Source organism: Rhipicephalus microplus, chromosome 3 (assembly GCF_043290135.1).
Source record: "Rhipicephalus microplus isolate Deutch F79 chromosome 3, USDA_Rmic, whole genome shotgun sequence".
Lineage (NCBI taxonomy): Eukaryota > Metazoa > Arthropoda > Arachnida > Ixodida > Ixodidae > Rhipicephalus > Rhipicephalus microplus.
In genome coordinates, this window is record NC_134702.1 from 237,787,055 (window position 1) to 237,813,293 (window position 26,239).

General features: G+C 49.2%; 1 protein-coding gene across 1 annotated transcript in view; it reads right to left on the bottom strand.

The window, feature by feature from the left end:
* Positions 1–26,239, bottom strand: part of LOC119187955 (serine/threonine-protein phosphatase PP1-beta) — a 102,694-nt gene that overhangs the window by 24,897 nt on the left and 51,558 nt on the right. Inside the window, exon 6 of the mRNA XM_075890827.1 lies at positions 21,163–21,249. Coding sequence (XP_075746942.1) covers positions 21,163–21,249 — 87 coding nt within the window. The remainder of the gene's footprint in view (positions 1–21,162; positions 21,250–26,239) is intronic.

Sequence of the window (26,239 nt, forward strand, 5' to 3'; positions counted from 1 at the left end):
AAACATGATAAACATGAAATGCGTGTCATGTAAAAACAAGACTATATGCTGCGCTCATGATGAGCTAGCGGCCGTCTCGCTAGCTTCACATGTACCAAATTCAGTATTACGTGAGGCGGACAGGCGACATATGTAAATGACATGTCCAAACATGATCATGACTTGCGTGTCATGTAACATGACTACATGCTGCACTCATGATGCGCTCGGGGCCGTTTCGCTAGATTTATATATGCCAAATTCGGTATAACGTAACGTGAATGGATGACGAAAGTATGTGACTGGTGCAAACATAATACTTATGAGATGTGTGTCATGTAAGAGCATGACTACATGCCACACTCAAGGCGCCAATACACTTAGACGTGACCCGGTGCGCGTGTGCTGTAGCGTTCGTTTTGTGGCGTCATGCCGGCGATGCCATGCCAGGCACCGATCTGCCTGGCATATACTCACAGGCACGCGCCGCACTGCGTTGCTTTGACGTATGCGCGTTTGAGCATGCCCGGCGTCCCTTCGTCACGAAGCTAGGCAGACGCGGTGCATTCTGGGTAACGTTGTTGGTGCGCAATGCAGCATGTCGCATTTCGCACCGGTTGCCGCCGGGCTGCGCCGACAGATGCTGGTCGCGTCTGCCGACAAACTATAGGGTGTTCGCGTTTTGCTAGCGTAGCATCGCTGCGCCCAGCGTGAGCTCGTCAACGTTACGTCGCAGTATGTTGGGCCCTTCATGATGCTCTCCCCGCCGTTTCTTTGGCTTCACATATTCCAAGTTTGGTATTACGGGACGTGAATGGATGACGAATGTATGTGACTGGTGCAAACATGGTAATCAGGAGATGCGTGTCATGTAACAACACGACCACATGCCACGCTCATGATGGTGGTGGTGGTGGAAAACATTTATTAAGAAAAGCACAAAGAGTTGCACTACAATTGCACTTGGGTGATCTCCTTATTCCAGAAGTCCATTGGAGGTCATCGCTCCTCGGTTGCGGGCCAGCAGGAAGCGCTGAGCGTCCCGGGTGGAGCAGCCGAGCAGGAACTCCTCCCAAGCCTCTCTTATGGGTAGGGGGATGAAATAGGAAGAGGTATAGCTGGGCATACTGCAATTATGTGGTACGCGTCGGCCAGCACCCCACAGTGCGCACAGTAGCCGTGTATACCCGGCATGAAATGCTGGGCGGCTGCAGGACACAAGAAGGTGTTCGTCTGCAAGTGTTTCAGAAGTCGCTCGTCCGCTTTAGAGAGACCCCGTGCAGGTTCTGGGTAAAGACGGCACGAGTTTCGATAGCAATCAAGGATTTCGCGGTACTGCGTAAGAGCTGAGGTGCCTGGGGAGGCGCGGGGTCGAAAGAGGTAGCGGCCCGGGAGAGAGAAACGCAGGCAGAGGCATGAGCCCCTTCGTTACCGGGGAGACCCGCGTGGCCAGGAGACCATACTATGCGGATGGAGTGAGGTTCAAAGCGCCATGAGGCAGCCTGGAGAAGGTCGGCGGCCAGAGGAGCTATGGTACCTTGAAAGTATCGGGAACAGGTGATGGGCGAGTCCGTGATGATCACTCTTGCTGAGCGGTGAGATGCTGCCAAATCGATGGCTACCTTTTCAGCTCGAGTTGCATCAGGTGAGCGGAAAGAGATGCCGTCAACGTGGTGACCCTCGGATATCACTGCTGCGTAAAGTGTCCCGAGAAGGTTGGGCCTGAGACATCTACGTAGAAGACACCAAGAGTGTTGGAGTATCGAGTATAGAGAAGTTGCATTCAAGCTAAGCGTCTGCCTGTATTTTGACTGAGATCCATGTTGCGAGGAAGAGGCTCGACCCAAAGTTTTTGCCGCCAAAGCTCCGGAACCGAAGAATCTGGTGGTGGAGTAGAGATCGGGTTCAGTGCAGCCTGTCCAGAAGGCAGCGTCCATGAACCATCTGGGACAGGCGGTTCATTTGATTGGTGCGATGAGCCTCCCGCATTTCGGCATACGAGTTGTGCACAACCAAGGCCGCAAAGCGGCGATTGGATGTAGCAATGGGGAGGTCTAGTACTCGCTTATAAACCGATTGGAGCAGTGCATCCAACTGGTTCTCGTGGGGGCGACGAAAGCGAAGGTATGGGGTAGCGTAGAGGACTCGGCTGGTTACAAACGCGCGAGCCAAGCGAAGGGAGTGCCGACCGCGAAGGCCGCCATGTTTGGTGGAGACCCGCCGAATCATACGGCTAACCTGCTCACTAGTACGCCGAAAACACGCAGTGGTGTAGCCACGGTTCATACTAGAAGAGATGTAGAGGCCCAATATGCGGAGTTCTGCGACAACCGGTATGGGGCCAGATGGAAGAGATATCTGAGGTGGTGGTAGAGATGATACCGAGAGAAGAGATCATTTAGTGGGGGAACACTCCAGGCGGCATAATGAGGCGTGAGTGTCCGCAATAAGTGCCGCGTGCTGTATGTGGTCAATTTCTGCAGGGGAGCCCGAATGGGTCCAGATAGTGATGTCTAGATAGTGCGTATAGAATTGGTCCAGATAGTGCGTATAGAGCGTACTGTATGCCTTCGACCTGAGCGAAGAGCGCAAGACGTTTGAGCATGGCCAAATTGAAAAGGATGGGCGATAGAACTGCTCCCTGTGGTGTACCGCGGGTGCCTAATGTATACGGACCATGTTCGACAGAGTCAATGCGGACGAAAGCGGTGCGATGTGAAAGGAATGACCTAATGTACCGGAAAGCTTTCAAGCCACAGTTTGTGCTGTTAGGATTGGTAAGGATGATGCTATGCTTTACATTGTCGAAGGCAACCCGGAGATCGAGGGCTACGATGGCTTTGTCATTGTGGCGCATCGTAGTAGGCGCAATAATGTCATGCTGGAGTTGGAGAAGGACGTCCTGCGCAGACAGATGGGGGCGAAACCCGAACATCGAGTCACCAAAGACGCCCTTCCTTTTGAGATATGCGGACAGGCGGTCGCGGACCATGGTCTCCATAAGTTTTGCCGTGTAAGAGGTAAGCGAGATGGGTCACAACGCCTGAATGCTGACGGGCTTGCCTGGTTTGGGAATGCATGTGATCACCGCAGTGGTCCATTCCGGTGGTAAGGGTTCACCGTCCCATGCTGCGTTCATCAAATGTAAGAGCGAGAGTTGTGCGGAATCGGAAAGGTTGTCTAACAGAGTGACTGTAATGCCATCCCTACCTGGCGCAGTACCTAGTTTCATTTTAGCTAACGCCACCCGGAGATCGGGGAGCGTGAAAGGGGCATCAAGTTCTGAGTTTGGGAGCCCAGAGTAGACGTACTCGGAGCCCATGGGGTTAATCGCACGACAGAAATAGTGGTCGCAGAGGTCGTTTGCTAGTTGGCTCGTCGGGCCCTGGTAGGCATAGTAAGCGCGGTGAAGTTGGCGTTGTGTTTCCCCACGGGTGGTAGAGGGATCCAAGAGGCTCCGAAATAGTCGCCATGTATGTTTTGAGCTCATCTGACTTGCAGCCTTCACGCAGGCATCGACTCAATTCGCATCCGCAAGCTGGGCAGAGTAGGCAGCAGCCTCCGAGGTAAGCATTTCAATGCGGGAGTGAAGCTTACGATTTAGCGTAGATCGCGCGGTTTTGTCTTCTTTCCAGTGCGTTTCCTAGATGGTCATTAAATAGTTGGTAGTTGGCGCTGTTCTGTTTTCTCTTCTGCTCTTCCTGCTTCACGTTATGTTTTTGTGCCTCAGTCTTTTGCACCAAGTATGCACTAACTAGCCCAAAAACAAGTCCTTTTGGAAGTAGCTTAGATCGTCGCCACCAGCGGGTAAGGCTGTGGCGTGCATCCCAAAAGTGGAGGAGGTGAGGATCCACTGCAGGTGCTTATGTGGAAGTGGGAATGTGTTTGGTGTATGATTGCTGTGTATGAAGGGCGTATGATGCCCACGCTTGGTAGTCCTCCTGGGAGGAGAGCAAGGGGAAAGGCTTAGTGTGAACAGCTGACCAGTCCGTGATACGGGCTTGACCCCAGATTTGGCGCATTTTCCGCGTCGGGAAGGCGATATTCAGCAGAAAATGATCACTGCCAAGAGTGTCATGGAGGTTCTCCCACGGCTCCGCCACGGTGGTCTAGTGGTTAAGGTACTCGGCTGCTAACCCGCAGGTCGCGGGATCAAATCCCGGCTGTGGCGGCTGCATTTCCGATAGAGGCGGAAATGTTGTAGGCCCGTGTACTCAGATTTGGGCGCACGTTAAAGAACCCCAGGTGGTCAAAATTTCCGGAGCCCTCCACTACGGCGTCTCTCATAATCATATGGTGGTTTTGGGACGTTAAACCCAACAAATCAATCAATCAATGAGGTTCTCCCACGTAGCCTGCAGAATGTTACGCGTGACTTAGAAGTCTGGACATGTATCGCATGTTACCGAATTTCCCACCTCCTCAGACCTTTTGTGCCCCCACAGGGACATTGGTTCACAGGCGACGAAAACTACAACGGCTGTTGCAGCGGAGAGAAGCAATGTCCCTCTAGGAGGACAAGGTCTGTGGCACCATCTACCTTGAGCTCGGCGAAATTTCTCTTTCCCGCTCAGAAAAAAACATAGCGGCAATCAGCGCCACCACGTTTTATGCGAGACGGCCAGGTAAGTCGCTTTATCGTTGGTCTTAACGCTTTTCATTTTAAAAAATTGCAACGGCGTGCAAAGGTATAATGCCTGGAGAACACGTTGACACTGTTTTGAGAAAACCATTGACGTTATTGGGAGCTTCGCAACTTACTAAGTTTAGGGACATTGGGTTCATGTGCGTGTTTGTGTGCTGTCAACGTCGCCGCCGTCGCGGCTGTTGCTGCTGATGATTTTGTTTCATCCCTAACAAACCAAATCCTGTTGGCCTGAAAAACTTTGTTCTCGCAGGAAAGGACGGGTTGATTTATGATTTTGCAATTTACAAAGGCAGAGACGTTTCCAGACCCTTTGGCCTTGGCATATCGGGCAATTCAGTCTTGAAGCTGGTTGAGACAGTGCCTGCATGCTCCACGCTTTACTGTGACCGTTGGTTTTCTTTGGTCGGTTTGATGTATGAGCTCATGAAGAAGGGCATTTTTGGCACCGGCACTCTGATGAAGAACAGAATGCCAAAAGAGGCCCATTTCACAAATGACAAAGATTTGTTGAAGAAATCTCGGGGCACTTCGGAGCAGTGACTGCGACAAGACAGCAGGCTTGCTTGCACAAAATGGGTCGAAAAAAAAAAGCCCATTGTGATGCTGTCGACTGCCTTTGGAGTGGAGCCTGAAGATAAGTGCAAAAGATGGTGCAAGAAAGACAAGAAGTTTCTAGATGTCCCGCGCCCATCCGTCATCAGAAACTACAATGCAAATATGGGTGGTGTTGACTTAGCTGACAGAATGCTCTCCCTGTATGCTCAATGGAGCCGCACAAACAGGTGGACACTGCGTACAATTCTTCACATGTCTGATCTTGCTTGCGTAAACAGCTGGCTTCAGTACAGAGCAGACAAGAAAGCAGAGGGCGTCCAAATAAAAAACATTCTAGAGTACCTTGATTTCAAGCTTTGCGTGGCCGAAGCATTGGTATGGCAGAAGGTGATCGCAACTCAAGAAGACGAAGATGACCTAGACATCCCACCAAGGAAGAGGCCAAAAGGTCTGCCATCAGAACATTTCCGCAAAACAGACGCACTGCATTTGCCAATCAAGGACGACCTACCAAATTGAGCGAGGTGCCGGAACGCTGGCTGCAGCATGAAGACACGCCTTAGATGTGCTCGGTGCGACGTGTACCTTTGCATAAAAGTTGGAAGAGACTGCTTCTATGAATTCCATTCTTGAGTTCTGTCACAAAGCAATTGCGCTGATAGCTTGACTCACTGGTGTGTGGGGTTAAGAACGTCCCAAAAGTGATTTTTTGTGCTCTAAATGTGTCACCAGAACTAATAAAAATCAATTTAATCTTTCTTTCTCTAAAGTTCATCCTGGAAACAGTTATTTGCGGCCCTTTCCAAATACACAAAAATGCATACGTAATCCTAGCAATGCCTAAGGATAGACCCAGTGTCCCTGCAGGGGGACAAACAATTACTTGTTGTTAGGCTCTGCGCACATTCACAATAATTTTTGGGGGGTTCTATGTAACACAAAAGTAAGTATAAGAACTTGGTCAAAGTTATTTCTCCGTGCCATTACTCTCAGGTCTAAGGAGGATACACATGGGATGCGCTGGTTCAGTGAGCAGTGTGAAACCAAGAGTGGATATAACTTCTTTAGGCTTTTGGCCACGAGGCTTTTCAGCGGTGTCCCCAGTGCGGGTTAGGAGCATTGAAGTCTCCGACCACCACCAAGGGCTGCCGAGCCGCCGCTTATAGAGCCTTGTAGAAGAGTTCCGCGAAAGTGACCCGCTGTATATGTGGGAGACAGTACACATTAAGAATATGAATTGATGGAGTACCTCGTTTCTGGGGAAGAACAGAGATCATGCAGTAATCGTAGGGGAGGTCTAGGTCTAGATCGACCTGAACAGCCGTATATGTTTTGTGAACAAGTAGACTAGTGGTAGTGCCGCCTGTATAGGAGCAGTAGCTGGAGAGGGTAGGGTTTGAACCGCATTCTCGAATGGCGATGACGGCAGGAAGAGAGCTACGAGATTGAAGGAAGAGCAAAAGGTGTGCGCGTTTTCGCCTGTTCCCGTATCCCCTGCAGTTTCATTGAATGATTTCGAATTGAGATGATAGTGAAGATGTAAATGACGGAGCTGCCATGATGAAAATCTAAAGTTTTATGGTCCATCCTCCATGTTCTGCCCCTGACTTTGCAGAGTTGGAAGGGGGACAGAAGCTGGATTGCAAGCTGCTGAAGAGGAACCGGCAACTTAGCGTCGATGTGGGACAGAATTGCTGTCCGTAGAGGCCGAGCGTGAACAAGTTTTGGTGCGAAACTGGGTGACAGCCCAGTCCTGAACCGCCTGAACCACCTCAGCTACAATGTGTTGAACATTAATGGTAGACATGTGACAGAGAACGGCATTTTAGAGGCGACTAATGCGGTCCTCCAATGGTAAGGTTTGGTCTATAGAAGGAATGTTCTGAGTTGGCCCCTAAGCTGGAGGGGTAGCCGACGCCGTTGTCGGGGGAGTGGTATCACTACGCGGGGTGGGCGTAGCACGATAGTCAAGTTTAGGGGCGGTGGGTTCAACCAATGGGGTAGCAGTGGGAAGTCCTGCCAATTTCTGCTGTTGCAGTTCGAGAGCTGCGATCTGCTTAGTGAGAGCTGCGATTTGCCGATGAAGAAGCGCGTTCTCTTTTCGTATAGTGGAGTGGAGAGTTCTACGGAAGAAGGGAGAGGGAAGGGAAGGAGAGGCCGAGGAGCATTCATTCCTGCCTGGCTGCTTACCTGAGGTGATCCTGTGACAAGTGGCGGGTAGTGAATTGAGGTGGCTGGCGGTGGGGTCGGCGGCTCAGTGAGAAGTGAGTCGCGCTTGGCTTGCGTATCCGCTGGTGGGCCTGTTGATGGCGGCGCAGTCCGCTTTGGGGTCGATGGTAGCTTAGGTTTCCGATACTTTACTGGGCATCCCCGAGCACCAGTTTCATGTGGCCCGGAGCAGAGGAGGCATGTCGGGTTGCATTCATGTTTAGCTAGGCCTTTAGGAGTCACTTGGACTTGAGTGCCACAGCGGGTACAGCGACCGGGAGTAGGTCGCGGACAAGCCGAGGGTCGATGACCAATGGTGCCACAGAGAGAGCAGGCTGGGATAGTTTTCTTATAGGGGCGCACGTAGGCCACGACACTGTGGTAGAAGATGAAGTGAGGGAGCTTTGTGCCCTCGAATGTCACCACCGCTGCACTAGAGTCAACAAGTTTGCGGACCGCCAGGATAGTGCCTCGCGGCCATTCGAGTTCAGATTTGATGCGCTGCGGGGTTTCAGACGGGTTGATGGTGATCACACCCCGGCAGATTTCCCCTGACGCCTTGACGTGGCCCCGAAAAGGGAGCTGCTGGTTTCCCACCAGTAACTGAATATCCCCAAGCAGGCACTGCACCATGGATAGTGAGGTGACACTGCACACGAGAACGTTTTGGTTCTACACTGGCCACACGTGGAGTGTACTGGACGAGTGTTCACCCAAGTATGCACGAATCGCATCACCAACACGATCGGACGAGAGGATGGATTTGAGCTCGAAAGGAGCGCACGGCTTCAGCACGATGATGTAATCGTCACGAGAGAGACGAGTTGTATGGCGTGGTCGCCACTTGACTTGACGCATCGGCGAGGCAGGAGCTGTGGTGCGCGCACCATCCGCAGAGGGGCGAGAGGATGAGCTGGCGGCAGCCGCCTTTTGCTGGGCCACCACGCACGACCCATTTCCCTTGGGCGCAGACGCGGCCTGTGATAGCTTCCGTTCCCAGAGTTTCACCATGTCAGCTAAATATTCGTTCTCCAACGGCATGCCTTGGTCAGAGGAGGTGGTCTCCATCGTCACAACTTGAAGTGTGGTCGGGTCATAGCCTGTAACCGTGGTAGTGGCCGCGCCGGGAAAACTAGGGCGTTGCGGAGCTAGGCCTAACGGGACGTGGCCTAGCTCGGCGTTGGCGTAGAGATAAAACATGAAGAAGTTGTCGAAAATGTGGCCCACCTGGACACGGGTGGTATCCACTCGGAGCAGAGAACTTGGCGGTGTCAATGAGGCCAAGATTTTTCGCCACTGGCGTGAAGAACCGCAATAATCCTTGATCACTGACGGAGCCGATGCGGGAGCGACCGTCACCGTCGAGTGCTCCCCGCGTCTCCCCTCCGCTCATGATGGGCTCACGGTCGTTTATGTAGCTTCACATATACTAAATTGGTATTACATGACGTCAATAGACGACGAAGTTAAATGACACGTCTGACCATGATAATCATGATATGCGTGTCATGTAAAACATGACTGCATGCTACGCTCATAGCACGCTCGCGGCCGTTTCGCTAGCTCCACATATACCAAATTTGGTATCAGGTGGCATGAATAGATGGTGAAGGTAAATGACACGCCCACGCGTAATAATTGTGGCAAGGAGGTTATGTACGGCATAATTTACTTCCGCCTCGTAACGTTGTATTGATTTTAAACTGACATATAAACCTTCCTCATTCGTGCTTCGCATATCATTGAATTCCAATGTACGTGGGATCTGCCAATTTTTTGACAGCTTTTATTACTATTATTTCTGTGGTACTTCCCTCAACTAAATTAGTAAAGTACTGCTCGAGCTCCTTCCTTCACTTTACAAAGTGCTAAATAACTGCCCCGGAAACGCATTGCACTTATCGTACTACCGGCGTCGTCTGCTGTTGCCACCGAAGTGAAAACCACGGAGGCTGAGAGCGCTGCTTCTGCAAATGATAACGAGATATTCCTGGTCAAAATAAAGCATGAAATATGTAATAAAGGTAAAAGAACTTACCTTCGCTGCAACAAATGCGCGCAACCACTATTTTATTCATTTTAGGTTTCCATCTAAAGACGAGCCATGATTGGCATGACAAGCCTGGGCAAATTTAGCTTTGTTTAGCGCAAATAGCCGTACGAAGCACAGCGCAGGTGGATTCTCCGCTTTGTGGAAAGCAGCACAGCATTCTTCCAGCCGCAACGTTTCCGTTATGATTGCGGGCAAACGCGAGAATCATGCACGTGCGTGCCTCATTCAGAGCTGTAAGATTTGTCTGCGACACTACTCTAATATTTTTTGCCGAAATTTTCTTCAGTGGTCACTCGTTGCACATTCAATCGCCATCGATCCACAAATGGGCGAAAACGAATTATGAATGGTTGGTTTAGTTCCAAAACTTCTAACAAGGGGTAAATTGTGAGAAAAATTCGATCAGCCAGCCGCATCATTTTGCGCTCTTGAATGAGCCTGCTGCGAGGTCTTGCGTACTGTCATCTGAACGCCCATGTTTCAGTGGAATCACTGGTGTCCAGTTTTTTAGAGCTTCATTTATAAGCTGTGTGATATTGCATGACAGCTCTTAGAAGATGAATCAGTTTTCTAAGCTGGTCAAGTTTGGGCCTGTAGATCAAAACATCATTGAGAGCTAGCGACAGTGGCTAATTCTACAGAGGTAAACTATAAGCGAGCAACCCTGTGAGCTGAAGTGCCAGACGACAGATGCGTTTCCGAAATTCTTTTCCGGAGGGGGCATCACCTTGACTAGAATTGGGGCCGGGCAGGTAATCGTGGTAGACCGTTATTCATGGGGGAAAATAGGGGGGGGGGGCAAAGGGCTTGGTGTGCCACCCCCTGGCTACGCTACTGGCGGATAGAAACCCGTGTGGTCGGGTACACACAAGGAGACAGACAGCTGGGGAGGAGGGTGGGGGTGGCACATGCTGCGGCTATAGGTTACCTTGGCGAGAGAAACAAGCTTTAAAAAGACGAGTGGCTGTCACAAACCGAGCGCTCAAAAAAGGGCGCGCCGCCAAATTCTCGCGACGAAGCGCCGAGAGGTCAACGATAATAAAAAGAAAACAAGCATCCAAAGACTCCTCGGGCCCGCGTCCCTCTCCCCTCGGAAGCGTAGGTTCGCCAACGAACCTCCTCGCATCAGCGGCCGAGCAAGCCCTATAGAGTTCTCGATGGAAAGGGGCGTGGTGATGCAGGGTTGCGTCATCTTTCGCAGACGGCCCTCGTACCGTCTCACCCTTTCCCCAGACTTTGCTGCGTATCGCCCCGACGAAATGGTGAGAACTTTCTGAAATCTCGCGTGGAAGGTATTTAATCGAGCAGCCGAGATGGGAGATGAGGAGAAGAAGGAAGTTAGTGCCAGTGTGCGTAGGGTATTCCGCCGCGTCTGTCGGTGAAGGTTTTGTCCTTAGTGACAAAGCAGGAGAAGACGAAAGTATGCGCCAGAGTGCGTAGGGTGTTCCGCCTTGTGGGCGAATCCTTTTGTCTTCCGTGACAAAGGAGGAGAAGAAGAGGATTTCCACCTGAGGGGTGAAGACTCGAGCTACAGGCAAGAGTGTGTGTCTACCACTATCGAGCGAAGACGCGTGGCAACAGCTGCGTGTGTGAAGCCGACGTGTTTCCGGCGAAGAAGTTTGGAGCCTGGAGAGCGGCCAATTGAAGACGCGAGGTTTCCTAGAAGAGAAACTTCGGGGGCAGCAGAACGACAACAACGCTGGACTTCGAGTGAGTGATTCTCGGAAGAGTATCATTCAGAATTTTGTTCCAAGAACTTTGGACTGAATAGGTTTTCCAACTCTTTAGTCTTTAAGTGTCTTGGTTGTTCGATGCATGCGACTGCATTGTAGGGCGTATTGTTGTCTGTGTCCGTTGTTTCGAGTGTGGCTGATTGTACTGCGTAGTACGTTGTTTGATTGGTGACATATTGTATTCAACTATTGTCGAGTGTGCATACTTGTGTATCGTTTTGATCTGCCATAACTGAGAATATAATTTTGTTTTGTTTATCAACTTTCGGCTCTGACTTGTTCTTTGGGCCACAGCCGGCGTCCGCTGGCGCGCCAAATAGGGCCACTTCTAAATTGTCCAGGCTTTCGTGGTGCGGTTCGGAGGGCCAATACTTCGACCCTTGGAATTAGCCCGGCGATCGCCTCCCGAATTAACGGGACCTGTGACAATTAATCTGGCGTCCGCGACAGGACCTTTTGGTGCACAGTGTGTCCAAAGTAGTGAGAAAGAGCCTCGAGTTGTTGATAGTGCTATCGGAACGATTTTGTGTGTTGCTCAGTGTTCTCGTTAACGAGTGCAGGGGAGTGTTTCGATAGACTGATTGAGGCAGATACTTTTCACACGCGGCAAGACTTCATTTGCGAGACACAATGGATCTCGAAAAGTTAGCTCTTGGTGAGAAGATGGGTCTTTCTGGCGCTGAACTACGGAAGTGGGTCACGCAGAAGGAAAAAGAAGAAAAAGAGAGGGCCAAAGAAGAAAAGGCAGCTGAGCTGGAAAAAGAAAGGTTGGCGGTCGAAAGAACCAAACCGGAAAAAGCAGCTGAGTTGGAGAGAGAAAAGTTGGCAGCCGAAAGGGCGAAAGAAGAAAGAGAAGCGGAGATGGCTGAAAGGGAACGGCAGCGGCAGCACGAGATGGAACTCGAGCGGCTCCGTTTGCAACAGCGAAGTGAAACTCTGGTCCAAGCTGGAGTTGAAAACAGTGAACGGGAAGATCATGGCTTACGCTTGAACCCAAGGAAGCTGCTCGTAGCGTTTGATGAAAGGAAGGACGACCTTGACGCGTACCTTCACAGATTTGAGACGATTGCAAGGAGCCAGAATTGGCCGGAACTTCAATGGGCAACTGCTTTGAGTACTTGCTTGAGTGGTGAAGCGCTCAGTGTGTACGGTAGGCTGACGCCGACCGATGCAGCCAACTATGCAAAGGTGAAAGCTGCTTTACTGAAGCAATTTAGATTTACTGTGGAAGTATTCCGGGACAGATTTCGGACAGGAAAGCCAGCTGATGGTGAGACGGCTACGCAGTATGCCACCCGACTTAGCCATTATTTCGACAGATGGATTGAACTTTCACGGACAGCGCAGGAGTACGATGAGCTTAGAGAGCTCTTTATTAGAGAGCAATTTCTTACTAGTGGCCACCCAAGCCTGTTGCTGTACTTGAAAGAGAGGAAGGCTGAGTCACTTGAAGGCATGCTTGAATTGGCTGATCAATTCTTGGAAGCGCAAGGTGGAACTAATTTGGCCAAGGTCAAGAAGGAGTGTCCCGAATATTCGAAAAATTCGGCACCCGAACAAAAGAAGCGTGCACCGGAGAGTGTTCCGCGATGTTTTCTGTGTAACCGAGTGGGTCATCGCTCTAACAACTGTTGAACTAACTTTACGAGTCCCAGGGCCGTAAAATGTTTCAAGTGTGGTCAGACTGGGCACACAGCAGACGCTTGTCGTAACGGAGTGAGTCAAACTCACCAGGTATCCTGTGTACTAGCAGCACCGAAATCCGATGGTGATGCCGTCACCGACGGATTCGTAGAGTTGAAAAATGGGGAGAAACTTGCTATTGTGGGTGCGGTTGTGACAAAACAGCCAACCGGTGTTACGAAGGGAATGCCAACGCTGCCTGGAAAAGTTGCGGGCAAGATGATTACGGTGTTAAGAGACACCGGTAGCTCCACGGTTATCGTGCGGAGAAATTTGGTACGGGAAGGTGAGTTGACAGGCAAAACGAAACCGGTTTGCCTAATTGACAGTATGGTTCGGATGCTTCCCGAAGCAGAAATTGAGGTTCAAACCCCGTACTTCAGCGGGAAGGTTACTGCTCTATGCATGACGATCCCCTGTATGACCTAGTCATCGGAAACATCGACGGGGCACGAGGGCCGATTGATCCAGAACATTTGAGAAAACACCCTAAGATAGAGCCCTCGCCAACCCAGCGACCACGAGATACAGTGGACGAGCATCCCGTGACGGATCTCACTCGAGCCCAAGGTGAAGCCGCGGTGCAAGAGACAGTGAATGAGAAGATGATCGTGTTGAACGAGTTCACGTGCTGGGCAGCTGGACTTACGTCGGCACGACCTCAACCAACCGACAGTGTAAAGGTGACAGAGTCGGCCAGCCAGGGCCAACGTCGTAACATGAACAAGTGGGTGACAGGATAGGTTGAACGTTATGACCTGTTAACGGTGTCGGAAGTGACAATGATGGCTGAGACGCCGCCTCAGATACCATCGGTGGAAAAGGCTCGCTGGAACAAAACGAGGAAAAACAAGAAGAGATCGAGCGAGCACCGCAAGAAAGCACGCAAGCGCAGCTCGAAATACATGGTATAGGTGTTGAGGTCGAATCGGAATGTGTTTTACAGTGCTATATGTTAAGTTAATGTGGTTGTTGTCCCGTGTCACAACTGTATGTCGAGTGAATCAAAATTTTTGTTACGGTGATGTGACGTATAGTATTGTACCATTGTTGTAATGAGAGAACTTTGTACAATTGTATTGTTTGCAATATGTGATGGAGTGTTGAACTCATGTACCTGTGGTTATATTTCATGTGTTGTGAGATTGAATTGCAATGTACATTTGTATTGAGTGATCTATTGTGAATTTGACGTGTCATGAGGGACGGACTATGTTACAGTCTTTGAGAGTGTGGGGACTGTGTGCGCTCGCTTGTGTGGCTTTGGATATTATGAGATAATATTCTTAAAGTGGGGGTAGTGTCACAAACCGAGCGCTCAAAAAAGGGCGCGCCGCCAAATTCTCGCGACGAAGCGCCGAGAGGTCAACGATTAAAAAAAAGAAAACAAGCATGCAAAGACTCCCCGGGCGCGCGTCCCTCCCCCCTCGGAAGCGTAGGTTCGCCAACGAACCTCCTCGCATCAGCGGCCGAGCAAGCCCTATAGAGTTCTCGATGGAAAGGGGCGTGGTGATGCAGGGTTGCGTCATCTTTCGTGGACGGCCCTCGTACCGTCTCACCCTTTCCCCAGCCTTCGCTGCGTATCGCGCCGACGAAACGTTGAGAACTTTCTGGAATCTCGCGCGGAAGGTATTTAATCGAGCAGCCGAGATGGGAGATGAGGAGAAGAAGGAAGTTAGCGCCAGTGTGCGTGGGGTATTCCGCCGCGTCTGTCGGTGAAGGTTTTGTCCTTAGTGACAAAGCAGGAGAAGAAGAAAGTATGCGCCAGAGAACGTAGGGTGTTCCGTGTTGTGGGCGAAGCCTTTTCTCTTCCTTGACAAAGGAGGAGAAGAAGAGGATTTCCACCTGAGGGGTGAAGACTCGAGCTACAGGCAAGAGTGTGTGTCTACCGCTATCGAGCGAAGAAGCGTGGCAACAGCTGCGTGTGTGAAGCAGACGTGTTTCCGGTGAAGAAGTTTGGAGCCTGGAGAGCGGCCAATTGAAGACGCGAGGTTTCCTGGAAGAGAAACTTCGTGGGCAGCGGACCGACAACAACGCTGGACTTTGAGCGAGTGATTCTCGGAAGAGTATCATTCAGAATTTTGTTCCAAGAACTTTGGACTGAATAGGTTTTCCAACTCTTTAGTCTTTAAGTGTCTTGGTTGTTCGATGCATGCGACTGCATTGTAGTGCGTATTGTTGTCTGTGTCCGTCGTTTCGAGTGTGGCTGATTGTACTGTGTAGTACGTTGTTTGATTGGTGACATATTGTATTCAACTATTGTCGAGTGTGCATACTTGTGTATCATTTTGATCTGCCATAACTGAGAATATAATTTTGTTTTGTTTATCAACTCTCAGCTCTGAGTTGTTCTTTGGGCCACAGCCGGCGTCCGCTGGCGCGCCAAACAGGACCGCTTATAAATTGTCCAGGCTTTCGTGGTGCGGTTCGGGGGGCTGATACTTCGACCCTTGGAATTAGCCCGGCGATCGCCTCCCGAATTAATGGGACCTGTGACAGCAGCCTATGTACAATGTAAGAAAGAAGGTTTTGTCGAACAGGCTGGTAGAACACGCCGTAGCAACTGGCCACAAATAGACAGGGATAGGGTAAAATTAACGAAAATAAAGGGAACAAGCCCGACTTCCGGGGTATATTTTGACTGTCTGACAATTCAGACAACGGCACACATTTTTCAATGTAATGACGGCAATTTCTCCCGCATATACACACCTGCGTCCTATTTTAAAATATACACAATTGATTGCACCATAACTTTTGTTGTGAAAGAGGCTAGCTTCCATGCGGAAATAGAAAAGTTCTGCTTTTCTGTGAAAATTAACGGTCGGTGCTCATTTTAACCCCATAAGCTCGAAATAACAACCACAGCAACAGAAAAACAGAGAGGTGACAGTGGCACAGCCAGAGGCCGGGCCAGTGCCCTCATGTACGTAGCGCACTGTGGCATGCCACATGTAACACTCTAACTTTCCGAATTATGCAGTCCGCATAAGTCCACGTGCATGAAGTCACAAAAACCCAACGCCATTCGAAAATGGAAACACCGCGAAGTCAAGGTGCAAACAACGCATCGAACTGCCAGCTTTCCTTCGCCAGAGTGAGGCGAGACCACTTGATTCAACCACGCACGTACGTAACAGCAATTGCAGCGCTCGCGCCTCCAGTGGTGAGTTTCGCGCCAAATAAAGCACGCGTTCACTGCAATTTAGTCGTTATCTTGGTGTGCAACGGTGTGCGAAACGCAATGAACAACGTCATAAACGCCATGAACAGGCCCGGGAAGCGCGAACGTAAACATCGGCGTCGGCAAGCGAACTCCAAACTTTGGACCAGGAAAGCCGAACGTAAACGACAACTTCGGCAGGAAACTTCTGCGGATGCACGTCGAAGTGGAACGTCATCGTTATCAAGCCGACCCCAAGCTTCCGGCTCGGAAAGTCGAAGCGCAACGGCGGCGTCGAGCAGCAGCTCCTGATCGTGAAGCGACGACGCAACGCGAGTATGAGGCCAGAACAGCAAGACGTTTGAGGCCGTTACAACGTTCGGTTTTCGACGTGTTAACAAGTTCTTTCTTCTGAGAACCTTTTCTCACTCATTACCTTTGTGTTACCAAGTGAAATAAAACGAAAACTCGATGCGCACCCCACACGATGCTTTCGCATCCCAACATGGTCGCGCGTAGAGTGAGATGATGTGCAATTTTCAACTGGGGTGGTGAAGAATAAAACAATGTGGGTGCTTTCAGCGTGTCCCGCACACAACAAAGAAAAGATTCCTGGCGTATGCAGCCAAGCCACCTTGAAAGCAGCCCGACAGAGCGAGAGGGGTAACAAACAGTCCCCACCGGGTTACATTCGGGGTGTTGTGCCCATTCTGCAAACGTTCTCTTACGTCGAAAAGAATTTCTTGCCCTTTGCAACGTCACGCGGGGACCTCCGTTTACGTGAAACCAAAGAGAATGTCGAGTTGGTCTGAATACTCGTATGAGCTTTTACTTTAAAGCCAAACTTAAATGTCTCATAGGCAAATATCGTCACTATAATATGCGGTCAGAAGAGCTGCCGAGTACAGGACTCTTAAACCCAAGCATTTCGAGTTTCCAAATTTGGTGTCGGGGTCCTTTAGGGACATCATATTTGAAATCAGCAAGAAGAAATACGGATGGACAGGGCATGTATATAGCATGGAGGCAAAATAATCACCGGTCATGGAAGGAGCACTGACATCAAATCGCCAGTGTCCAGATTTTTTTAAGAGTTTCACTTATAAGCTGTGTGATATTGCATGGCTATAGACCCCGTAGCAGCGATTTATGACCTAAAACGCAACTGAGGGACGAATAACTATCATTTTTATTGATTTATGTTGTTAGAAGGACACAGGGATGCAGGTACAAAACAGGGCGTTTAATTTCGTAACCAAAGGCCAAAAGCACGAACATCAGAGCACGCGCCCACAGAACTACTTCGTTATCCCCCTAAGAGGGCCTACCTTGCGTCAATATCACTGGTATATAGCGAGATTCAAAGCGGCTGGCAATGCCGCCATTTTTAGCGCTGGGAGCACCAGCAGTGGCGCTACCTCACGGTCACGTCGAGATCACGCCACAGCTGACCACTTCTTCACAGAAAAGAGTGATGGCTCAGCTGCTCCACAAAAATTTCGTTTGCTTAGCTGACACATTCAGTCATGCCTTGTCACCTGCATTGCCATCGTCACCGCGCAAAGTGTCGAGTTGGGTTGAATACGACAGTCTGGAGCTCAGAATCTCCGCGATTCGTGACCCCGCGAGTTATTTTTGCTTCGATAGACCTTTTACACAGCAACGATTCCAAAATGACCGCCGTTCCAAGCAGCACTGAAGAGGAGCCCGAGGATGCATGCTTCAGACATGTTCGCTCGATCGTGTGTCTCAGTTAGCTATATTGGTGTGTTTTGGCGTGCACAGCATTCAGGTATACGCAGAGAGGCCTATGGTATACCGCTATCGGGAATGAACATCAGCGGAGAAATAGAATACTTCCCTGTTTGCCAGGTTCTTCTTTGCGCCTCCAGATGGTGCCACCTATCCAGCCTTTGGCGGTGGCAGTAACGCGGTATTACACGAACGCAAAGTCTACGATGAACAAAAATTCAACGATACCGGCGTGTTACTTGTTAGCCACAATGTCTGACTATACGCTGTTCCACTTTGATAGCCTGTGATCGTGTTGGCATTTAACACATACGTGATATCAAAAGACACCATCATGAAAGCAGTGTTTTTTTTCCGTGCTTCGAACGAGACGACTGCAACTCACCTGCAACTCGGAACGATTCCCCGACATGCATGCTGACCGACAAGCACACGTTTAGTCATGCTCTTTTCTCTCACTGTTCCTTAAAGGTGGTTTTCATTGTGATGATTTCTGGAAATCATTCAAAGAGGTGCGACAAAGATCAGACGCGACGAGCGAGTGCGCCCCGCCGCGGTGGTATAGTGGATAAGGTACTCGGCTGCTGACCCGCAGGCCGTGGGATCAAATCCCGGCTGCGGCGGCTGCATTTCCGATGGAAGCGGAGATGCTGTAGGCCCATGTGCTCAGATTTGGGTGCACGTTAAAGAACCCCAGGTGGTCGAAATTTCCAGAGCCCTCCACTACGGCGTCTCTAATAATCATATCGTGGTTTTGGGACGTTAAACCCTACATATGAATTAATCAATCAATCAATCAACGAGCGAGTGCTTCGGCGCCAGTGAGCGCCACGATAAAGACACTCGGATCGTACACGTTATCGCTACTGGCGCATCGTCACTCAGAATGCTTCTTGTGGAATATATCAGCACGTATATCAATATATATACTTCTTGTGGAATATATCAGCACGTAGCACTAGTGCCGATCTCGTAGGGCACTGCAATTTTCATTAAACTCTCGTGTGCTGTTTGCCACCGAAATAAAATAACTTGTGTGTCGTGTGTGTTCCATTTTAACTGTGGTGGTTGCTACATGTGTCTAATCAGCAGATGTCTGATTGATAGCCTGAAATAGCATGCCGAGTGTCAGAAAGTAAATGAATAGTTCGTCATTCATTTGTAGCGTATATGAACGGATGCACGTCAGTGCTCTACCAAGCTCGGGTGATTGTTCTCGTGCACGAATAAGCAACACAACACCTTGATTGACTGATATGTAGGGTTTAACGTCCCAAAAACCATAACATAGCACCTTCTTCATTGTGATTTATTGATTGATATGTGGGGTTCAATGCCCCGAAACCACCATATGATTACGAGGTACGACGTAGCGCAGAGCTCCGGAAATTGCGACCACCTGGGGTTCTTCGATTCTTCATTGCGAAAGCAGCATTCGTGGCGCGAAAAGATGCCGGCGCCAACGAGCCACTTTTTGTATTTACTTGTGAAAGCCCGGTTTGGTTCTTTTGTTTTTCTCTTTGTCTTACAAATTGTCTGCAGGAGACAATAAATGTTAAATTGGTGGTGCGCACCCGTCTTTTTTGTTTGTATTCCTCGTGTTTTAAGTTCATTCAGCCCGAGCATCCCGAACTACAACTCGTCATCATAAAATATCTGCTTGCCTTATGTTTTGAATTGCGGCGCGTTACGTCGACCAATGTCTATTATTAGAGCTTGATGCGTCTTCATTAGGTGGCACTAACCAACACTCGAAGACAAGTCTGTTGACGCTCAAGTGCAGTGCACGTTTCGGATGTTGCACACGGTAAACTATAGTGCTGTAGGAGGTAGCTTCAGTCAAACGTAGCGCACGCAGCACGTTGCTAACGTACAGTACAGCCTTGCGTACACTAAGCTGAAAGCCTCTATTGTCTACCTATAATGATGGCGAAACACAGGTTAAAATAGAGCCTCACACGATCTTGCGTAAGTGTGCTTGCGTTTCAATGCGCATAAACAACTTGTTCCAGCCATACACTGGGCTTTTTTTGTTTTCGTCAGGTATGAATAAATTAATATTGGCTGTATAACGCCGTTTTAAAGAAAATAAAGCTACTTTTGTATAACATTTTTTGTGTGCCCGCTGCGGAGTCTTTCCTTGGTGGTTACTTGTCTTTTAAATGCGGATGCATTTTTTGGTCGGGCTATAGCAGGCGTTCGTTGGCATCCATCCACAGGCCTCTTCCATAGCAACAGGTGTGGGCGCGCGCGTCCCTGGCAACCGGAGCCTCCACTATCTCTTGCCTCGGCGTCGGCAGCTGTTAGCAACAGCTACGGGCGCACCCCTAGCAACCGGAGCCCCCGCCTCCTTGACTTGAACGTGACTTGCTGCCGTCATAGTGAACTAATTCACTATACCACCGCCTCAATGCAGTGTGTTCGATACGCATTTGTAGCATTCGTGCTGACAGCTTTTGTGTAGTGTGTGTGTTGATAAGACACTGGCATTGTGGCCGTCAGGTAAAATGACAGGTGCAATGCTTCGCCGCTCCTTCTCTCGCCATTTGCTCTCTCTCTCCTCCAAGCGCCCCACTCTTCCGTTCGATGGAGTGAAGCGCGTGCCTTATTCTGGAACAGCCTCCGCCGAGTCCTGCAAGTGTCCGACTATCATTCACGGACGTTTCATTGATCTCGCCTTTACCCAAAACTGTAACGTGCGCATGCTTCTCAAAGACCCTTTGACTGTACACTTTCGCGACCACAAGGCTGAGATTATGACCGTCAGGTACGATGACAGCACAAACAAGGGCTGATGAATGTGTAAATAAATGGTTACGGTACAAATCTTCGTCTCGTCATTAGTGTACGTCATTAAATTACTACGCCATGTACTAGTATGTTAAATCAGCTAACAATAGGAAAAATGACTGCTCAATACGCCAGAACAGTTGCAAAAGGGAGCCAGAAAACAGCCATGTCACTAACCTTAAGTATTTATCGCCTGACGGGGCCGAAAAGTACCCAATTTGGAGTGATATAGCCACCAACGGCTAGCATGATTGTTGCAGTTGAGGGATGGCGCTGAATTAGGATAATCCGCCACTGGAAGAATTTGGGTGTCTTTGCACGTCACCCACGTCAAAATGAAGCCACTTAGCCAGGAATAGAACTCTCGTCCAATGATTCATAATGATCAGTGTTTTAGTATCGCAAATGACAGTTTGTGCAACCTTGCATAAAGCATCTGCAATAAATACATAAAGCATTTAACATAAGATTGTGCATGAAGCTCCTTTTCATATGAAATGAGGTGTCATTGTTTTCAGAAGGTATAAAATTTCGGAGGGGCTGGCCGAGCTAGCCCTGCAGAACTATAATGAGCAAGCGATGCAATATGCTCTCTCACCTGTCCCCGCTTTGGTGGTGCTGGCTTGGCCCCTCCCGCTGCAATGCCACCGTACGGAAACTTTTTCTTGTCGGCTGGCTTCAAAATCTGTAAGAGAGGCAGCGCAAGCGCTGTGAGAGTTGTCACTATTCATCACTACGCACACCCCTCGCGTGACTGCAGTCTCTACAGGTGGTCTACTTCCTGTCAGTGGCCTTTGAAAAGCAAGCATTGGGGTTTTACGTCCCAAGACTACGATACCATTCTCAGGGACGCTGCAGGATTGGGGAAATATTAACCATCAGAAGTTCTTTAAAAGAGCTATGTGACACATATCAACCATGTCATTTTTATTACTACTTCCGGAACTGTGATATAAACCGACATCATTGCACAAGTGGCAAAGCATAAAACAAAGCAGTTATAATTTTATCTCAACGCAGAAACAACGTTAGAGACTAGAGCGACACGCAACAGCGATTCTTGTGACCGGAAGTGACTTTTTATTATGTCGAAATAGACCTAAGAACTTGTCTGAAAATCGACCCCACATTGCCTTTTGGGGTTCCCGCTGGGAGGTTACAATATAAATAAGACACAAATATCTCTTCATTTGTGCAACATGCTTGTTCTTCAGACAGCTCATTCCATTCTGCTGCACACTTCGGAAAAAAAGAATTAGCGAAAATCCGTGTTCTGAGCCAGTATTCAAGGTAATTAAGTTTTTGACCACTGCAACAAAAATTTAAATGCGTCTTTCAGCAAGTTTTATTGGTAAGGACGACCTTGTTGTAAATTAAAAAAAATCAGCCTTAATTTTGTTGTTGCGAAGAAAATTCCCAACACAATTCTCGTTTCATCCTGCGACACTAGACAGTTATAGTATACCGGGCTTACCAGGACACCAGGCGTACCGTGATAGCGGGATAGAAGTGCGCATGCGCAGATACGTACGTTACCCGTACAGCTTACCGTACGCGCGCTATATTTCAGATTTAGCGTTATCGTGGTAGCCTAGGTGTACGTAGTGGACGTACAACATGGCAGCGCTCTCGGTCGCCCGCTTTGAAGTGATTTTGGCGTAGTTGTTGAAATATTCACTTTGTTAGCAGCACACGGCTGTTTGAAGTGACTTCGCTGGCCTTAAGTTAGCTTCGGTGACTGAGTATTACGGATAAGTTGGCGTAGTTTTTTAGGTAGCTTCCCATTTCGGACGCGTATAAGCCTAACTAGAAAATTGATGTAAATAAACCGGCAACATAAATGTTTCCGCGTTTGGTGCGTGGTTGATATTTATGTACTTTTATTTTACTAAAATGAACCTGCAAAAATACTTTGTATGGTGGAATAGGCAAACATTCTCGTTTTCTTTTCCCTTTCACTCTTTTTTTAACTTATTAACCATCTGATAGGTGGCGGAATCGTCCCAGCTGGGGCACGTAAACCACGTAAACACTATCCCACTAAACTATATTACCCCTATCACATGGCCACCACCGAACTCTGTTAAACTCCGTCAATGTAAATTTTCCCTAGGGAGTTTGACGGAGATTGAGTTGTGGGAGTGTCACACGGCAATGACAAGGTTGCCATAGTTGCCGCGAGGGGGCTCAGCCAGCGCTGTTGGCTTTTTGCAGAAGTGTCCTAATTTCATCTGTAGATGCTTTTTTGTGGATCTTCGTAATGCCGTTTTTACAAAAACACTATACTGAGTAGGTCTGACGTGAACAAAAAATTTAAATTATTTCAAATGAAAACGCATTCGTTAAATGTAGCGACGCTGGCAGCGACGCTGGCCACCTTTTGCCCAACGCTAAGTTTGTTAATATTGCGCTGTTCTCGACGAATAGTTGTTTTTGTAGCCCGTGTATGAAAGTTATTGTGTATTGGTTTTCTGCTATCGTGAGCGCACTCCAAGTTGCCCTTGAATCAGGTCGGGTCCTATTACCCAATCCTGCAGCTGTCAAAGCAGGTGACGATAATGCAGCGCTGCCAGCCATTCCTCTCACGGTCGAACTTAAACACAGCGATGACAAGAACCGCAAGCATGGACGAAATATTTTTAAATGGCGGCGCCCAGCCTGACAGGTGAGGCACTGTGTGGAGGGCATCGGTGTGGAGAATAGCTGCGCTCTGGCGAGCGTATATATATGTAAACAAACACGTTATGAATGAGTAATGCAAGTAAAAAAATGTTTAATAATGCCAAAATGTATTATTGTACTCACTATGGCAATTTTTACAGTCGAAATTTTTTTCTTACCTTCAGATACTGGGGACGAGAGTATATCGTTCCGCTGCAAAGGGAGATCGTCGAGCGCCGTTTGCGAAATTCTCCGTTTAACTTCGTTTGCCTAAGGGTGGCTGCGTGACACGCTGTCCACAACGAACGTTTGCTGCACGGCAACGTCATTCCTTTATTTCCGCTATCACGCCAACGGTAAACTATAACTGTCTACCATCTGTTCCGTGGTGTGTGCCCCGGACATATGTGGATGCTTCGTTTTAAAAGGTCCCTCATCAGGCCCCTTAACAAATTATAGGACGGTTGCACAGAGGCGTGGCCCATGAGATGGCGCCAGCGTCGAAGAGGCAGCTTATTCATCTGTGTGGTCTCTCTCTCGGCCACCGCCGGCAAGCAATCGCAGAACGTATGATCAAAGGTGTGCGTATTTGGTCGCTACAACCACTCGATTAAGAAGCTTGGTCATGAGAATGCGTCTGATGTCGGCTTTTTTTTTTTCATTTAAAGTGATTGTAAACCAATCCAAAAAGTTTGGATGGCTCAGCCATACACTATACTACGTGTGTTTTCAGCATTTCATTTCCGGTTAGTGTTCAGAACCTATGCAACTTCACAGAGGCTTGCTTTTGTGGTGAAAAACTAAGATTTTCGCGAAGTGCCTTGAAGCTTTGTTTACGCAGCAGGAGACGAGCACGCGCACTAGGTCCGCGATCACTTCTTATCAGCGGCATCATTCAGGTGGGTGCGGCGTGTTACTGATTTCGGTGTGTTAGTAAACAGTCAGCAACGCAGTGCGGGCATGCCGCAGTGCGTTCTCGTTTACCCTTGCTTTGACGAGAGCACACTGCGTCGCTGACTGTGTAAGACAATGGTCAGCTAAGCACATGAACGGTGATATCCCATTAACGTTGATCAATTACAATCGAGACCGTGTGTGGTGCGCAACTGCCCGACACATGTCGTTGGACTTTGCAGCAAAGAGCATTTTTGATCACAAGCGGATTGGGCTCAACCACGAACGAACTAGGCCAATTGTATGACGCCACATGCTCTTGCAAACGGCGAAGCCCTTCCACACAAAGAATTGGTGAAGCGACACCACCATGGTGACAAAAATGATTTATTCGAGCACTGAGCAAGGGGAACCAGTCACGTTTCCGATGACGAGGCGGTGGCTGTCTCCGAGGTTTCGAACTCGGTGCTGTTTGGCCTATCCACTAGTCACATAGTTGTGGACGTCCATCGATTGATAGGCTTTAAGCTCGTCCCTTGTTGCGAAGCTTTTTCCGCGAACAAGGTGGTCTTCAATGTCCGTGAGCTCAATGCAGGAATAACACTGCGCATCACACACAGTTTCATCGCAGCTGATGTCGAACGGGTCTATTTCCTCTGGAAAGGTGAACCTTATTTTCGTAGCGAAGTTTCGCCGGACCTCGAAGTCCCGCCCGTAAGCACTCAGTCGTATTTCACCACGTTGGTACCGTACGTGGTGGCACGCACACAACCTCCCGGTGCCACTGGCCGCTTCAAAAAGGGCGCGCCCAGACCACTGCCATGGCGATGGAGGCAAACGCCGCTAGCGCCTCAAGCGGATGACATCACGTAAAGCCAACTTATAGACAGACGCTCTTAGTTGTGTGTTCGAAGAAGAGCATTATGCCACTGGAATTTTATTGATTGGGTCATTACGAATGGATAAAACCAGTATTTTGAAGAGTCGCCAAACCGCAATTAGAGGAGGCGAGCTCAAAACCCTTGCCGCTAGCACCGCGTAGCCTTCGCAAGTTAAACCTCTTTTCTATCCTCTCTGGCATACGAACAAATGGTCACGTGCGCATGACTGCATGACGTTACTGAGCGAGCGGAACCCCCGAGAACATGAGCGGCGTTGTTTTATTGATCAGCGTTATATTGTTGTACTGCCTCTTTGTGCGGGTTGAATGCCTCGGTGCGCGCTCGTTTGGAAACGATGGTTTAGACGCGGTTGAATAGATGATCATATTGAATGCTCGAACGCCCAGGGCAATTTATTTCCAGGGCTGGCGTCGCAGCGACACCACCACATGCCAAATGCGGGTTTAATAGCCCCGCATATCATCGCAATTAAATGAAATCAAATTTAAAAAAAAGACGCGCATATCTCCTTTTCGTGTCTCATTATTTATCTCAATTTTTATTCATTTATTCAAGCGAAAAAAATTGGCAGCATATCCACGGAGTGAATGATGGAGAGTGCGGCGAAACATTCGTCCGTCCATTCGTTCTTGCTTCGTTCCGTCCATCCATGCGTCCGTCTGTGTGACCGTCCACGCGTCCACCCGCCCGCCCGTGCGTGCGTCTGTTCGTGCGTCCGTCCCTGCGTTCATTTATGCATCCGCCCCGGCCTCCGTTCATGCGTCTATCCATGCATCTGTCTGTGTGTCAGTTCGTCCATCTATTCAACACTCCAAGTACCACCCTCTCGCATCTTTTCATCATATATTCCCCATATAGAAGCACCGCCATCCAGCGGACATTCCGAGGACTAAACGAGAGGTGGCACACGCACACTTTCTTACGGCTTCCGCTTCGGGTCTACTTCCCACCTTTAACCTCTAGCGCTGAGGACGGGCCCCTTGCCACCCCCACCCTTGCTTCTGGACTGCTGCTTCTGTTGATGACGACCGTTCCACTGCTCAATTAATCTTTCCTCTTCTTTCCACTTTTCTCCCTTTTCCCTTCCGCGCAGGCACTGCGCCGTGCTCCCGACCAGGTTGCAGAAATTAGGTGCCTTTTCTCATCTTCTAACCACTACCACCACCACCACCTTCAACCACTACGAGTTCATGGTATATATTCATTCACTGTATTCAT